Source organism: Hyperolius riggenbachi, chromosome 6 (genome assembly GCF_040937935.1).
Source record: "Hyperolius riggenbachi isolate aHypRig1 chromosome 6, aHypRig1.pri, whole genome shotgun sequence".
NCBI lineage: Eukaryota > Metazoa > Chordata > Amphibia > Anura > Hyperoliidae > Hyperolius > Hyperolius riggenbachi.
In genome coordinates, this window is record NC_090651.1 from 141,621,492 (window position 1) to 141,636,984 (window position 15,493).

General features: G+C 39.5%; 1 protein-coding gene across 8 annotated transcripts in view; it reads right to left on the reverse strand.

The window, feature by feature from the left end:
- The window catches only part of COL11A1 (collagen type XI alpha 1 chain), a 782,075-nt gene that overhangs the window by 134,618 nt on the left and 631,964 nt on the right, over positions 1 to 15,493 (reverse strand). For all 8 annotated transcript variants that reach the window (XM_068240020.1, XM_068240025.1, XM_068240017.1 and 5 more), the window contains 5 exons: positions 15,414 to 15,458; positions 12,224 to 12,277; positions 11,038 to 11,082; positions 6,183 to 6,236; positions 3,217 to 3,261 (listed from right to left, as the gene is read on the reverse strand). In XM_068240020.1, coding sequence (XP_068096121.1) covers positions 3,217 to 3,261; positions 6,183 to 6,236; positions 11,038 to 11,082; positions 12,224 to 12,277; positions 15,414 to 15,458 — 243 coding nt within the window. The remainder of the gene's footprint in view (positions 1 to 3,216; positions 3,262 to 6,182; positions 6,237 to 11,037; positions 11,083 to 12,223; positions 12,278 to 15,413; positions 15,459 to 15,493) is intronic.

The window sequence follows — 15,493 nt, forward strand, 5'->3', positions numbered from 1 at the left end:
GTAGGACGTTCTTGCATACAGATCTGCATGACATTTCTATTGCAAATGATCAAGGGAAATGTACACTTAAAGGGTACGTTTAATCAAGCGGCCAGACTTATCAGCCAATAGCCATTAAACATGGCCAATGAGGAGCAAATTATTCTGATTAATGCAAGGCTAACCAAGAGATGTATGCAAATTGGAACTGGACCGTGATGGGAGTTGATTGGTCCATTTGTAAGTTGCATACATTTGCAAGCACAATTTGCATCAACCCAGAATGATTTGCATCTCATTGACTATCCCTTGTAGCCTTGGACCAGTAAAAAAAACCTACAGATCCTTAATTATTAAGCCTCCGTAGAACATTATTTAGCCTCCGGTAAAAAAGGAATCAGAAGTTTACTGGAAGTTCCTGCAGATCTAAGGATATGTGCTTCCATCCAGCCTTAATGAATTTTGACATTATGATAGGAGTTAAAAGGAAAATCTCTTCAACAGAAATAATGAGTGGAATTAAGACTAAGGATAAGTGAGAAAAGTTTTTCTTTTCACTGGAGAGTACAGGGGCTGCTGTTAAGAGTGTTAATGTACCTATAACACCACCTCTCACCACTGCAATGGACACACTGTTCTTAAAGAGGAACTTCAGCCTAGACAAACATACTGTCATTAAGCTACATTAGTTATGTTAATTAAAATAGATAGGTAATATAATCTCGTACCCTACCTGTTTTAAAAGAACAGGCAAATGTTTGTTATTTCATGGGGGCAGCTATCTTTTTGGTTTAAAGGAGGTGACAGGAAGCATGAGAAACAGTTCCAACTGTTCTTTGTCCTGATCACCCCTCCCAGTTGCTAGGCAACAAGAACAACAACATCAAAAATCCCATCATGCTTTGCACAACATCAGGGGAAAAATGCCCTTGCAGTTTTCTTTGATGGGGAGGAGCTTAGCTTCTGTGCAGCCAAAAATGAGTCTTGGATAAGAAAAACTGTTAAAGAAACACCAACCCTTTTCAGTGCTGCTGAGTACATTTTTAGTCTGGAGGTTCACTTTAATCTTCCTGACAATTCTGCATTCACAGCTGGAAGTTCCACAATGAAGGCAAAAGTGTTAAGAAGATGGAGAGCAGCATGCACTGCATTGGTAAAAGGTGGCCACACCAGAGTTAACCCTCTCAGCCTAGGTCTCAGCCCTTGCACATGCCGGGGAAGTTTTGCTTTACATAAAAACTGTTCACCTTTATCTCTAGTTAAATTATTTGCTGTTTTTTATTCTATGTGGGAGGTTTTCTCAACAACTCCTGTTCCAATTTCTTGGCAATAATAACATAAACACCACTTGAAACAGAACCTGTAAGAAGACTAATAGTGAAATTATTAGATATTTATAAGTATAGATCCAGTTTAAGGGAATGCCCATAAATAGATACTAATACTGAAGGAATCCGTCGTACCTCATGCATCCTGTGTAAATAACTATACCCCAGTTACCTGTGTGGCCTGGAGTGCATAATTTGCATATGTTTACTGTCACCTTATCATCCTCATTCTCTACGTTTTTTATTATCCCCAAACCCTCAACAAGAAGGTTTAGGCTGGGTTCAGAGTGGTCAGTTGCATAACGCACACGTTTTAATGAGTGTGAACTGCAATGGAGACTGGTCATAGACTTTAATGCAAAGCCTGCATGCAGCGAGTTAGAATAGTTCACTGCAGTACTGTGAACAGACTAATAGATTTGTATTAGCAGTGAGCTGACATGCAGAATTATTCTGCAACACAACTGACCACTGTGAACTAGGCCTCACACTATTATTAATTAAAGGGCCACTATTGCGAAAAAAGTAGTCAGTTAAAATCAGACAGAACCGACAGGTTTTGGGCCAGTCCTACGCCTCATGGGGGATTCTCAGGGTTTTCTTTGTTTCCAACAGCATTTCCTTAACAGCAAAATAGTGTGCATGTGAGTAGGGAGGCTGGCTGGTTTCTTACTAGTTTGGTAGTTAAACCGCTGTTCAGGAAATGCTGTTGAAAACAAAGAAAACTCTGAGAATCCCCCATGAGTAGATGGACTGGCCCAAAACCCGTCTGTTCTGTCAGATTTTAACTGCCTACCTTTTTTTTGCGATAGTACACCATCTCTCCCCACTGCCAGTTGTCACTGCCAATTGTTATTGGGGCCTTTCCTCACTCTCTTATTCTGTAGACTGACACACAGCACCCCGACCTTCACAGCTGTCATTATGGGGAGACATGTTAAGATATTCATGCATTTTAGATGTTGCTAACTACAAGCTTTGAAACTGAATGGTAAAGTAGGATATCTTATTGTTGGGCTTTAAAGGGAACCTTAACTGAGAGGGATATGGATGTTTCCTTTTAAACAATACCAGTTGCCTGGCAGTCCTGTTGATCTCTTTGACTGCAGTGGTGGCTGAATCACACACCTGAAACAAGCATGCAGCTAATCCAGTCTGACTTCTGTCATGATCTGCATGCTTGTTGAAGGGCTGTGGCTAAAAGTATTAAAGACACAGGATCAGCAGGCGAGTCAGGCAACTGGTATTATTTTAAAAGGAAAAATCCATGTCCTTCTCAGTTTAGGATCCCTTTAAGCATGATGCTTGGACAGATTTACAAAGGTGGCCATACACTCGTTAGATTAGCAGCAGATAGATCATCAGATAGTTCTCTGATCTATCTGGTGTGTTTAGGAACATTTTTTTACTAGGAACACATTTCCAATAGATTTCAGTATGAAATCTATTGAAAATCGATCTGATGGCATTTGTTTGCCATCAGATTTCCATTAGGTCCAATGCAAAATGATAAGCCATCTCAACAGATGCACCTAGATTTTCCATCATGTCAGATCGATTGAAATCGATCAAATACGATAGAAATCAGCCGCAAATCGTTCGGGCAAACGATTTGGAATCGATCGATTTCGATCGATCGATCGGCCGATAATCGGCTGAGTGTATGGGCCCCTTTACCCGCATTTACAACACCTACTAACATGATTTTTCTGAATCTGTACTTTAGTAATAATGACTGGCAACATGGAAAACATGAAGAGTACAAAGTATCTGCAACGGTTTTATGGACATCTGCTCATGAATTTTAACACGTTTGATTTCCCTGCGTGCCAATTATATTTGTTTTCTCAGTTAAAGAAGACATACAGACCCAGCGTAATTGTAAATAATCATGCATGAGAGAGCTTACCTTGTCGCCAGGAGGACCGATGGCACCTTGTGGGCCAGGGAGACCCTGCAGAAAAAAAAGAAAACATTATATTTTAGGATTTCATTCATCACTGTGTGAGAACAGACCTGCACTTCATAGCACAGCCACTCTGTGCTGCATTCCTGAAGCCACTCTCTACAGCCAGGAGTCAGCTGTACAAACCCTCTCATTCTTCTCACACTCACTGCTGCGGCCTGTACTCAAGGAAGGTGCTCTGTTACTGAAGAGACACTCTCTGAAGCTTAGATTATTTTTTTTCACAAAGAAGTTCAATAATAAATCAACTTCTAAAATAAGTTCCAGACTTGTGATTTCATCTGTGATGAATTCTTTATCATCACAGTGTCACTAGTCTATCAATCAATGTAAATAGAAATGTTAAATGTGCATGAGATTTGTTCCAGGTATCACCATGTTATAGGGACTGGAAATCACATCTTTAAAAAAAAGATTTGTTTTTTGTTTTAATTGGAGCAAAGCTATCTAATATTACTCCATAAAATAAATAAAATGTAAACAAACTAGTTCTCACTGAATCCTTAACCTCCTTAGCAGTAATCCCGAGTCAGGCTCGGGATGGAAATCCACAGCTCAGAGCAGTAATCCCGTGCCTGAGTGAATTATATGCAGGAGCTGCTGCAAATCTCGCTATGGTATGGTTTTTTTTCTTGTTTTTAGGGTCTAAAAGCGTGTGAAAAAAATTGCACAGCTTTTAGACCCTAAATCTGGAAATAATCATAACAACAGGGAAGTTAAAGAGAGACTGAAGAGAACAAAAATTACTGTTTTTACCTGCTAGTTCGCTTCAGTCCTCTCATTAGATCTAAACTGCCGCATCCTCGCCGCAAAATGAGCGCTTTAGACCCCCAAAATCCCTGGGGGGGGGGCAATCCGGCCAGCGCTTCCTGGAAGGGGCAGAGCTTTCAGCTGCAGCTCTGCCTCTCCTAATGTCAATCGCCACAGATCGCCACCTCTCCCCGCCCCTCTCACTCTTCCTTTACAGGGAGGGGCGGGGAGAGGCGGAGATCCACACGGCGATTGACGTCAGGAGAGGCAGAGCTACAGCAAAAAGCTCTGCCTCTCAGGGCAGCAGAATCCAAGACTAAAATATCACCTAAAATAATTGAATAAGGGCCTATGTCTGTGAAGGTTCTAAATGCAGTTGTGTCCGCTTTTCATTTACAAATCAATGTTAAGGCTCATACACATGCTTGATTTTATGGAACAACGGGTCTGTCAGACTCTCCCACTGGGCGGGCATTCCAGCGACAGTCCAGCGTGTGTACAGTCTGTCTGCAGACTGATAAGGCTGTTTCTGAACGATCCGATCGTTCAGAAATAGCCTTATCAGTCTGCCTGACAGACTGTACACACGCTGGACTGTCGCTGGAACGCCCGCCCAGAGGGAGGGTCTGACGGACCCGTCGTTCCATAGAATCAAGCGTGTGTACGAGCCTTTACAGATGCTGAAAAGTGGACAGAAGTGGATACAACTGAGTAAGGAGGCTCAGGCCCTTAATGACAGAAGAATATTCCTAGGCATTTTATAAGTACACTCACATCAGCCAACAGTCTAGCTAACTGACGCCATTATGTAGATGTTAATTGCTTAAGTGCCTGGCTGAAGGTTTGTAAAAATGTACTCTGCGAGAGGGCAAAAGAGTAACAGGAAAACCCATACCGAAACAGCAGGGGGGGAGGACCTTTGACACTTTTTATCATCAACAAACAATACTGTTTGTATACTGGAGGCAGTGCACACCTTCAGCCAGGCACTTTAACAATTAACATCCATATAATAGTGTAAATCATCTAGACTGATAGCTGAACTAAGTGTCTTACCTGTACTTATAAATGCAGAAGAATCTCCTTCACTGAGCAGTAATGAAAGATCTTCTACAAAATAATAAAAAAAATAGGAATAAGGGCAGTTTCTAGGCTACACAGCTCTTAGAGCAAATGTATATTCTATATTCAACCCCCCCTTCCCCCCGAGACTAGGGCACAATGTTGCTGTGCGTTAGCCAGAGAAGCCCCCCAGTATAAGTAGCCAGATGTGACTCCAAGTGTAGGTAACCTGAGAAGTCCCCGGCATTAGGTAGCCAGAGGAGGACCTCCACCATCTTGCAGAGTGGTGTGCAGAGGGTTAAAGTGACTGAGCTCTCTAGAATCCAGTGATGGACGTACAAAACCTACCTTCTTCCTAGGCCAGTGTCTGTGGTTTCACTGGTGTCTGTCATCATGTAACTTGCTGGTATGTGCCAGTGTATCAAGTGATGACAGATGCCGGTAGAACCATAGAGACTAGATCACCTAGGAAGAAGATGGGTTGCATGCATTACAGTATCCCCAAGAGGTGGGTCATTTCACCCACGTGCTCCATTCCCATTGTGCACGTCACTTTCCCTCCCTCTGCGAATCCACTCTGCCTTATCTCCCTCTAAAAACAAGCCTGGTAGATGCATTTTTTGTTTGCACACATAAGTGTGGAATACTATCTGCACTTGTTGCATTAGTTGTCATTATGGCTGCACTTGTTATAGGAGGAACATAATAGAATAGTTACACTTGTTGTGGGAGCACATAAATGAAGCATTTGTTATGTGGGAACATTATGGCTGCATTTGTTCTATATATACATATAGGCTTATTGGTTGCACGTTATGATGGAGGAGGACATGATGGAACCACAAGTAAATTATAAGGGACCTTGGAAAACCGAATTGCTACATAGTGGAGATATATATGAATTGGGTACAAATTACTGTAGACCGAGATTGTCTGGGTTGGTTCTTCAAAATGTTGAAAAATGAAAAATTTTCCAAATAAAATGGCTACTTTCTCAAAGTTGGTACATGCTTAAGCACTGCCACATATATCCATTAATTTATAAGTAAATTGAATACTTGACCTAATTGAATAAGTCATACTCAAATAGCACTTACCTGAGGTCCTGGAATTCCTTGTTGACCAGCAGGGCCAGGTTCTCCTTGGGGACCCTGAAATATAAAGAGACCAATTAACAGTTTATGCAGAAGAGCAGTTTAATCAATGAAGTAACAAGTCAATGATTAACAAATAAGTGTCCAACAAACTGACTAGCAGTAGAAATATAATTACAACTGGCCATGATGTATTGATAAAAAATATTGATCAACTCATACAGATTGTGTCTGCTATTCTACTGTTCCAGATAGTGTTTATAACTGCCTTCATAAACAATTACTGTGGATATGGAAAGCCATATAGGCAGCTTATGTACTGTGGGTTTATCACACTGATACTTACATTTACTCTATTACATACAATTATCTATTTGAACAATGGTCATTTATTGTTAAGTATGAATACGGGTAGATAATGACCTTCGTAGAGGGAGGACTGTATATTTTGCTTCAAAACTTGAAGGTAAATAGGATCTCTTTTTTTTTAAAGAAATAACCTTATGATGCGTTATTGGAACAAAAACACAAACTACATTTTTCCTAAATGTTTTCTTTGTTTTTCTCTCACTTTATCTTCCTTCTTTGGTATTGATAATTGACTAAAATTTAGTTATTTGAGCATAACAAGAAGCATTATGCATGGAGGAAAAAGAACACAGCATTTCAAGAAAAACACCTGCTTCCTACACTAAACTATGGTGGTTTGTTCCATCATGCTGTGGGGCTGTGTGGCCAGTGCAGGGACTGGGAATCTTGTCAAAGTTGAGGGATACATGGATTCCACTCAGTATCAGCAGATTCTGGAGATCAATGTCTAGGAATCAGTGACAAAGTTGAAACTGCAGCGGGGCTGGATCTTTCAAGAAGACAACAACCCTAAACACTGCTCAAAATCCCCTAAGGCATTCATGCAGAGGAACAAGTACAACGTTCTTGAATGTCCATCTCAGTCCCCAGACCTGAATATAATTTAAAATCTGAGGTGTGAGTTAAAGAAAGCTGTCCATGCTCGGAAGCCATCAAACCTGAATCAACTAGAGATGTTTTGCAAAGAGGAATGGTCCAAAATACCTTCAACCAGAATCCAGACTCTCATTGGAACCTACAGGAAGCGTTTATAGACTGTAATTTCTGCAAAAGGAGGATCTACTGAATATTGATTTCATTTCTTTTTTGTGGTGCCCACATTTATGCACCTGCTTAATTTTGTTTAAGCAATTATTGCACATTTTCTGTAAATCTAATAAACTTTATTTCACTTCTCAAATATCACTGTGTGTGTCTCATATACAGTATGATGTATTTTACTAACATTTTTTTATCGTAACAACCAACGATTTATACAGGAAAATCATGACGATTAACGAGGTTGCCCAAACGTTTGCACCCCACTGTAAGTCCAAACTTTCACTGTGAATACACAACTTTTCTAGCTTCTGCCTATACACAACTCCAAGTGTGTGTGTGTGTGTGTGTGTGTGTGTATGTGCGTGCGTGCTTGCCTGTGAATGTGGTTACCACAATGCCTTAGCCAGTAAGAGTCAGACAAAACAGAAAATTACCAGCATATATCAACAGATACAATTCCATGCTCACAATAAAAGACAGATACATTTTTTTACAACAATATGATATAACAAAATAGTTATTTTGATTACAGATGGTACACATAAGGGCAGGCACTCAAAAGACATCAAAGAATAATAACAAAGGGCAGATATATGTAAAGCAATTTAATTAACAAGTGTACTCATAAACCACTTAATGGCAGAGAATAAAAGCTTGACTCAATTGCAGTGGATTAGTGGAACCTACTTTTGTATGAAAGCACTCAACCTGTTTAACCCACATAAAAATAGCTGTATTTGTATGAAAACCTCAGCCGAGTGCTTAGAAGCAGGAAAATAACTCTTGAATAGAATCATTATTTTAATGGAACTATAGATGATCCTGCTGTTGATTCTTCACTTTACAACGTCAGCTAATTGTTCAGTGAATATTTACACATCATTGAATTGCAGCACATACATTGTCACAATGACCATGGAATTTGTCTACTTTAGATACTGTAGTTCTGTTCTAAAATTCTTGTAGATATTTGTGTACGATTGTAATGATAAATGTATATATTTTTTATATATTTAGGTTGCAGCAGGTCAGTTCCTTCTTAAAACTGAAGATCTTCCCTAATGTCATGTTTATCACGAATCCAAAAACATGACATCTGAAGCAAAGCAAAACCTAGCTTACATCATCTTCAACCATTGTCTGTCTTGTATCTTATATCTTAATAACTTGTTACATTTGCCTTTTCACTTTGCTGTAAGGGAGAAGGTGCCCCCAAAATGAATACAATATTTAAAGTCAGTTGAAAGGGGGTAAAAGAAGCTTACTTTAATGCTGTGCAAACACTAAAACTATGAAAACACTCTATTTATTATGAAACCGTGATGATGCATTTCGTGGGTATCTTCCCTCTTCCTCAGGGTTACAAGTGCCTGGAGGTGAAGCACTCCAAGCCGTTTTTCAATTCACCTCAAGACACTTGTATCAACCTGAAGAAGCAAGAAGATAGTCACAAAATGCATCATCACAGTGTTTAAATAAATGGAGTATTTCCATTGTTTGGATGTTAGCACATCAACATTGAGGTTAAACTTCTCTTACGGGGCACCTCCTCCCCTAGAGTATACTCTTTACTTCCCTTGGGGATGCATGCACAGACAAGTGGTGTTATCATCCCTGTTTTTTTTTCCCATTTAATCAACTTGATATAGCCTTTGAGACAAAACTCACACCTGTGCTTGCCAAGCTTACTTGTGAGTGCCTTTCCTTGTTTATTTTTTTTCTTCTATTGTTGTTACTTGTTACACTATATAGGGAATCTGTTATCTCTGTATATTTGTCTTTTGGAACGCATAAAGACTCTTCCAGATCCCCTTAAGTCGAATTTTGCTGGATAAACCGGCAACGCCTGCTCTCTCTCTCTGTTCTATGAAGGCTGCTGTCTTGCCTTTTCAAAAATATGAAACTACTTTCCCTCCAAATCTTACACTACCTTCAAGCTCAAAGAGTTATCTCTGCCTCTGTGTGCATAACTGTCTTCTTGAGGAGAACTCACCTGTACCTTTTATTTGCAAAGGAGTGTCTGAATGTGGGTACATTTGAAGGCTCATTTATGAACAGTGGGCTGACTCAAGAGTTTAAAGGGACACTGTAGTGAGAGGAATATAGAGTCAGCCATAAATATTTCCTTTAAAGAATGCCAACAACCTGGAATTAATGCGAATCCTTTTGGATGCAGTAGTGTGTGAATTACACATGTAAAGCAAGCATGGGGTTATTATGGCCAGACTTTATTCAGAACATCTGTTTTTCGTACTTGTTCTGGGTCAGTGGATGAAAGTATAAGAGTTAAAGGATCAGCAGGAGAGCCAGGTATTTGGCATAGTTTAAAAATAAATACCTATGGCAACCTGCATATCCATTTACTACAGGGTCACTTTTAATCTGTATCTGTGCTAACGTTGACTAACAGGATGTAAAGGAACATACAAGACTTTGCCCACTGTGATTGAGGATGCAGTGCTTTACTTTTATGATTAAAATGAGATTGTTGATTAACTCGTGCTTTAAGAAGGCTCTGCTGCACTTTCAATACGTTTCGTAGAGGGCTTTTAACCCCTCTTCTCCAAAACCTGGTGGCTCTTTCTGCCACCTCTCTTTCTGAATATTAATTCTATAGGGTATGCACCTTTTTCCATTTCAAAACTGCAAATTTTAATATTTAAGCATACATGTGAAAGGATCAATATTGTGAAACATTTAAAATGCATATTTATAAGAAGTCAATTGCTCTCAGAGCAAAATGTTGCTATCACTTACAGTAGGTACTAAACATCTGACAGATCTGGCAGGTTTTGGACTAGTCCATCTCCTCATGGGGAATGTTTAGGATTTCCTTTATTCTTTACAAAAGCAGTGTATGGAAAGGGTCTATCTAATGGTGGCCATACATGGTCCAATTTTTTCATCCAATCTTACCAATTCTATGTAGTATAAGGGAACTGCCTAAATTATCCTTTCAGCATATTCATTTAATTTACCCTTATACTACATAGAAATGGTAAGATTGTATGAAAAAATTGTACCATGTATGGCCACCATAAGGATGCCAGATAGCTTCCCAACTTGATTGCATGCTATTTTGGCAGACTGAGAAACTGCCATTCAGTAAGTGCTTTTGAAAATAAATAAATAAATAAAACCCTAAGAATCCCCCATGAGGAGGTGGACTAGTCCAAAACTAGTCAGATCTGTCAGATCTTTACTGCCTACTGTTTATTCCCTGTCTAAAGCATTTGGGCAAGAACTTGCATAAGTCAACTACTGAATGGATTTACAGTTCTACAGCTGTGGAGAATTTTATTTGCTGTAAAACTGAAATGTATGTAACATGATTCAAACATAGTAGCTACTAACTACAATAACTGAAAAAATAATTAGTAAGAGTAAAAAGGCTGCATAGATTGAAGAACTGTAACTTAATCAATGTTCATCATATGTAACTTTAAAGCATTTAGCCAATATATTGAGATGAACAACATGAATGCATTACGTTAAACCACAGAAGGGGTGCTTATGTCACCTATACCATTTGTCTGTATGATTTTCTGTAGTAAAACTACCATTACTGATCTGAAAATTGTGTATCTGCATGTATCCAAATGATAATATGGTTCATTGTGTCAATGACTGCGTTTGATGTGTTGGCTGTATATTTAGACCCCCTTAGCTCTACATATATCTAAACAGCGTGCATTGTACATATGAAGCACAAAACTAGGTTACTTACCAAGTTACCTTTGGGACCTGGGGGCCCATCCACACCGGCAACACCCTAATGGACAAAACATATGTAAATTTGTGATGGTACAGTAAATGGTCATATACTGAATGTCAATCAATGTTAGACTCTCTAATGCTATATTTGCTTTCATTGATTTATGACTTACACGTAAAATCCTAAAATAACTCAATATAACACACAATAATACATGTGCCCATGTAATGTAAAATAGTGCTTGACTTTCAGTTAGTTGTGCTGTGTGGGTAAGATTAATTATTATTTCTCTATGTAAAACCCAACTACACCCAAGATTAAAGTTGTTTAATTCTGAATGCACGTTTATTGTAAATTATAAATGTTTTGGCGCTGCATTTTTAAATGTAAAAAAATGCAGCTGCACACTACGTATATCATACCTGTCAAACTCTGACCAGCAGGCCAAATCTGGCCCTTAGAACCAATAAATGTGGCCCTCACGTGGTTTCCCCGCTTTGCATTATGTTTGGCCCACTGTAGACCACTAGGCAGAGGAGACTAAGGGCGGATATTACATCACGACTGGCTTCAAAATAGCCACAGAAAATATGGAAACTGTCTAGAATAGGATTCTCTACTTTTCCTTTATAAAATTCACAGGAATCATAACGTGGACAGTGCAATACATATGTTATGTAAGTAGAGCAAGTATTTATGTACTTATATATTTGTTTTTTTTCCCCTGAGATAGTGTCGCTGACAGCTCCTCTTTAAATGAGTCTAAACAGCTGAATAAATATGTCTCTACTAATTGACATAAGTAAAACTGCTTACACTACTAGCAAATCCAGTGTAATAAAGTGATGATTATCTGCCTTATGTCAGGCTAAATGCTATCTTCTGGAGGCTCTATGCCATCAACCCACAGGATAAGTTTATTAAGTTGGCATAAGATTTTCAGATGACTGGTTCAGCCACTAAATTTTGGACTCTATTCAAAGAGTTGTGTTTATTATCACACTGGACTACATCCAAGACTGAACCTTTAATGATGGACTGAACTTTGCCTTAATTATCAGGGCAATAAATGTGACATTGTAATCATTTAATTAATACCTCTCCTACAAATTAATTTAAGGCTGCTTATAATAAATGCATAGGATAAAACTGATACTAAATAGCAAATGTGATAACTTTATTTATTCCCTTTACTTACATGTTGTCCTGGAGGACCAGGAGCACCCCTAGGTCCCAACAATCCTCGTTCTCCCTGAAAAAAAGAACATTTAAATCAGTCAAACTTTTCCAAAGATGGCTCTCAATGGATTAATTTTGTGAGTTTAATGTAGGGATATCTATAGAAAAAAATAAAACTTTGCCAAACAGAATTAGTAAACTTTAGCATTTCAGTCCCGCGGTAGTAGTACTCTAATAAATGGTTCATGCAAGCTTTTTCTTTAACTCATTCCAGCGAGTTAAGCTTGTTACCAAGAAGGGTGCATCCTTTGCATCGTACTATCCTACTATTTTCATTCTAAACTAGCATTGGCAATATGAAGAGATTACCATTCATGTCACAGGAGGTCACAGTTATTTAAACTTCTCTACTAACACTTTTACTTTTTGCATTGAGACAAACTTCAAAAACGATTCTCTTAATGTTTGGTGAATAGCCTTCTCAAGAGATGTTAAAGGAAACCAGAAATGGTTTTGTAGCTCTTATTTATACTTACCTGGGGCTTCCTCCATCCCCATGAGCCCCGGGCCTTTCTCGCCACCCTCCTCGGGTCCCCCGTTCTGCCGATATAACTCCCGGAAATCTGAGCAGTCATGGCCTTATGCTCCTGCGCAGCTCGGCCACGCACACACCCCTCATCAGGCTCCTGTCCCATGAAGCGTTCTGCGCCTGCGTACTGTACTGTAGTGTGCATGCACACAACACAAAGGATGGGAGTGTGGCAGGCTTGTGCGGCCGTGCCGCGCATGTGCATAAAGCAACGACTGAAGAGGACAGCGAGGGAAGCCACAGTGATCATGGAGCTGCAGGAGTCCCCAGGTAAGTATTAATAATGGTCAGTGTACCATATCTGGTATACATTAAACCTCTGGTATACTGACATTGTACCTGACACATGGTCATTATTCTGGGACACCCAAGATATGTAATTTACATTTAGATCAAAAGAATCAATGTCATTTTGGGGAGGCCTTGTTTGCTGTTTGAACCCATTTACTGGCCTTTCCAAACTTCTCATTTTGAGTGGAAAAAGTATTTGATTCCTATTTACACTTGCATTGCAAATGTGCAGTGTGTTACCATGTTTTACGCAATGGCATTGTAAGTGTATGGGGCCTTGCACACTTATCATATCACATTGCCCTGGAAGCTTCCAGGATCACTGTCGAGCCAACACAAAGGGCTCGATTCACAAAGCGGTGATAACCCAGTTAAAGACTTTAGGCGTGATAACCATTTTACCATGCCTAAACTCAGTTTAGGCATGATAAGTTTAGGCATGATAAGTTTAGGCATGATAAGTTTAGATAAGTTTAGATCGCGAGCAAAGTCCCGCACGCAAAGCAGCACCATTAAACTCTATGAAAAGTGCACCAGACTTTGCTAGCGCAAAACTTTTGATCAGCTGTGCACTGCGGTGCTAACCCAGTTAGTGCTTAAACTTATCACGCCTAAAAACTTATCACACCTAAACTTATCATGCCTAAACTTATCATGCCTAAACTGAGTTCAGGCGTGATAAAGGGCTTTTCACCAGGGTGCTAACTGTTAGCACCGCTTTGTGAATCAGGCCCAAAGTGTGCAACATTACCGTATGACTTCCATGGCGACGCAGTCATTGGAGTCAATAAAAGATGCAGATATTTAATCGATGGGAGCATGGTCCGTCATGGTGCACCAGGGATTCTCAGTGAGGTACTTCCTGCCCATCAGGGAGTACGTCACTGAGCGGGGTTGGTGCTATGCATATGAGGAGCATTGCTTCCCCCAAAAATAATTTCTTGGCTTTTTTTTGCTACAAATGCTAGGTGTAAAATGGATCAATATTTACTTGTGATTCATTTTTCAGAAAAGCTTTTAAGAATTTTGTTAAGTGTATTAGAAAGCTTTTCAATCGTTAAAATCATCAGTAAAAGCAAAAAAAATCTACTTTTTTATATAAAGTTATTTTTTTCCCTCAATACTCTGGAAACAAGAGTACAAATGTATCTCTGAATTTACTAAAGATGTAGGTATATGTGATGAATGTGGGGAACGGGGTAAATTTGGAATAATATTGCATACACAGTTATAGGACAACAGGTGCAAAGCACTGCAGACTTGTACTAACTATATGCATCTGCTATTAGGGGTTTGTAGCTAGCTAGAGTTTCTACCTTAGTTAGCTACAATAAAAGTCTATGAAACAACAAATCACAATCAGCAGGTGCCACTGGTGTCCACGTATTGAAATCCAGCTGGGACCCAAGGCTTTCTATAATAGAAAGCAGGATTTTCTTTATGAAATTATACAAGACAAGACAAGACAAATAACATTTATATTGCGCTTTTCTCCTTGCGGACTCAAAGCGCCAGAGCGGAGCAGCAGCCACTAGGGCGCGCTCTATTGGCAGTAGCAGTGTAAGGGAGACTTGCCAAAGGTCTCCTACTGAATTAGTGCTGGCTTACTGAACAGGCAGAGCCGAGATTCAAACCCTGGTCAACTGTGTCAGAGGCAGAGCCCTTAACCATTACACCATCAGCCAAGGCCCCCCTAGGCACCATAGAATATGCTGCTACCCAATATTGGAGGGCCTAAATCCAAGACTTTTTGCACATGCAACTACATTTCCGGTGATTGTTAGAGTTTATCTAAACCTGGCTATCAAGTTTTTTTGTGAATAGCTCTATAAAAATAAATCTCATAACAAAAGAAGATGACCACTTGTAACAAGAAATGATACAAAAATAAACCTCTCATTTTCCAAGCTTGGAGAAGAAAATAAAGTGTACTAAAGTCAGACACTCCATACAAGAGGCTGAGTCCAAGCAGCTATAACTGATTTCAGTGGGAAAAAAAAAACAGAAAAAAAACCAACTTGTAGAGAAGAACACAAGTAACGATGTGAAAAGAACGGGAGACTTCAAAAACCAATCAGGAGTTATAGTTTATTTTCTTCAAGCCAATACCTAATCTGATTGGTTGATATGGAGTTATGGACTAGTGAGCTTCACAAAGGATTACTGCTCTATATATTGACTTCTTAAGTGTGACAATGGCAGGATTACAGCAGAGCCGTGACTGATTCCCTCCATCAGAAGCAATGCTGTGTGTTACACTGAGTTTGTTGAGGAAATGTGCAGATATAAACTGAGAGTTCTGTATACAACAGATTAATGTGTCACTCACAGGTTCACCGGGCAGCCCTCTGGGTCCAACCTCTCCATCTTCTCCCTGTTACACAAAAGAAAAAGCTGTTTCTACTGTTA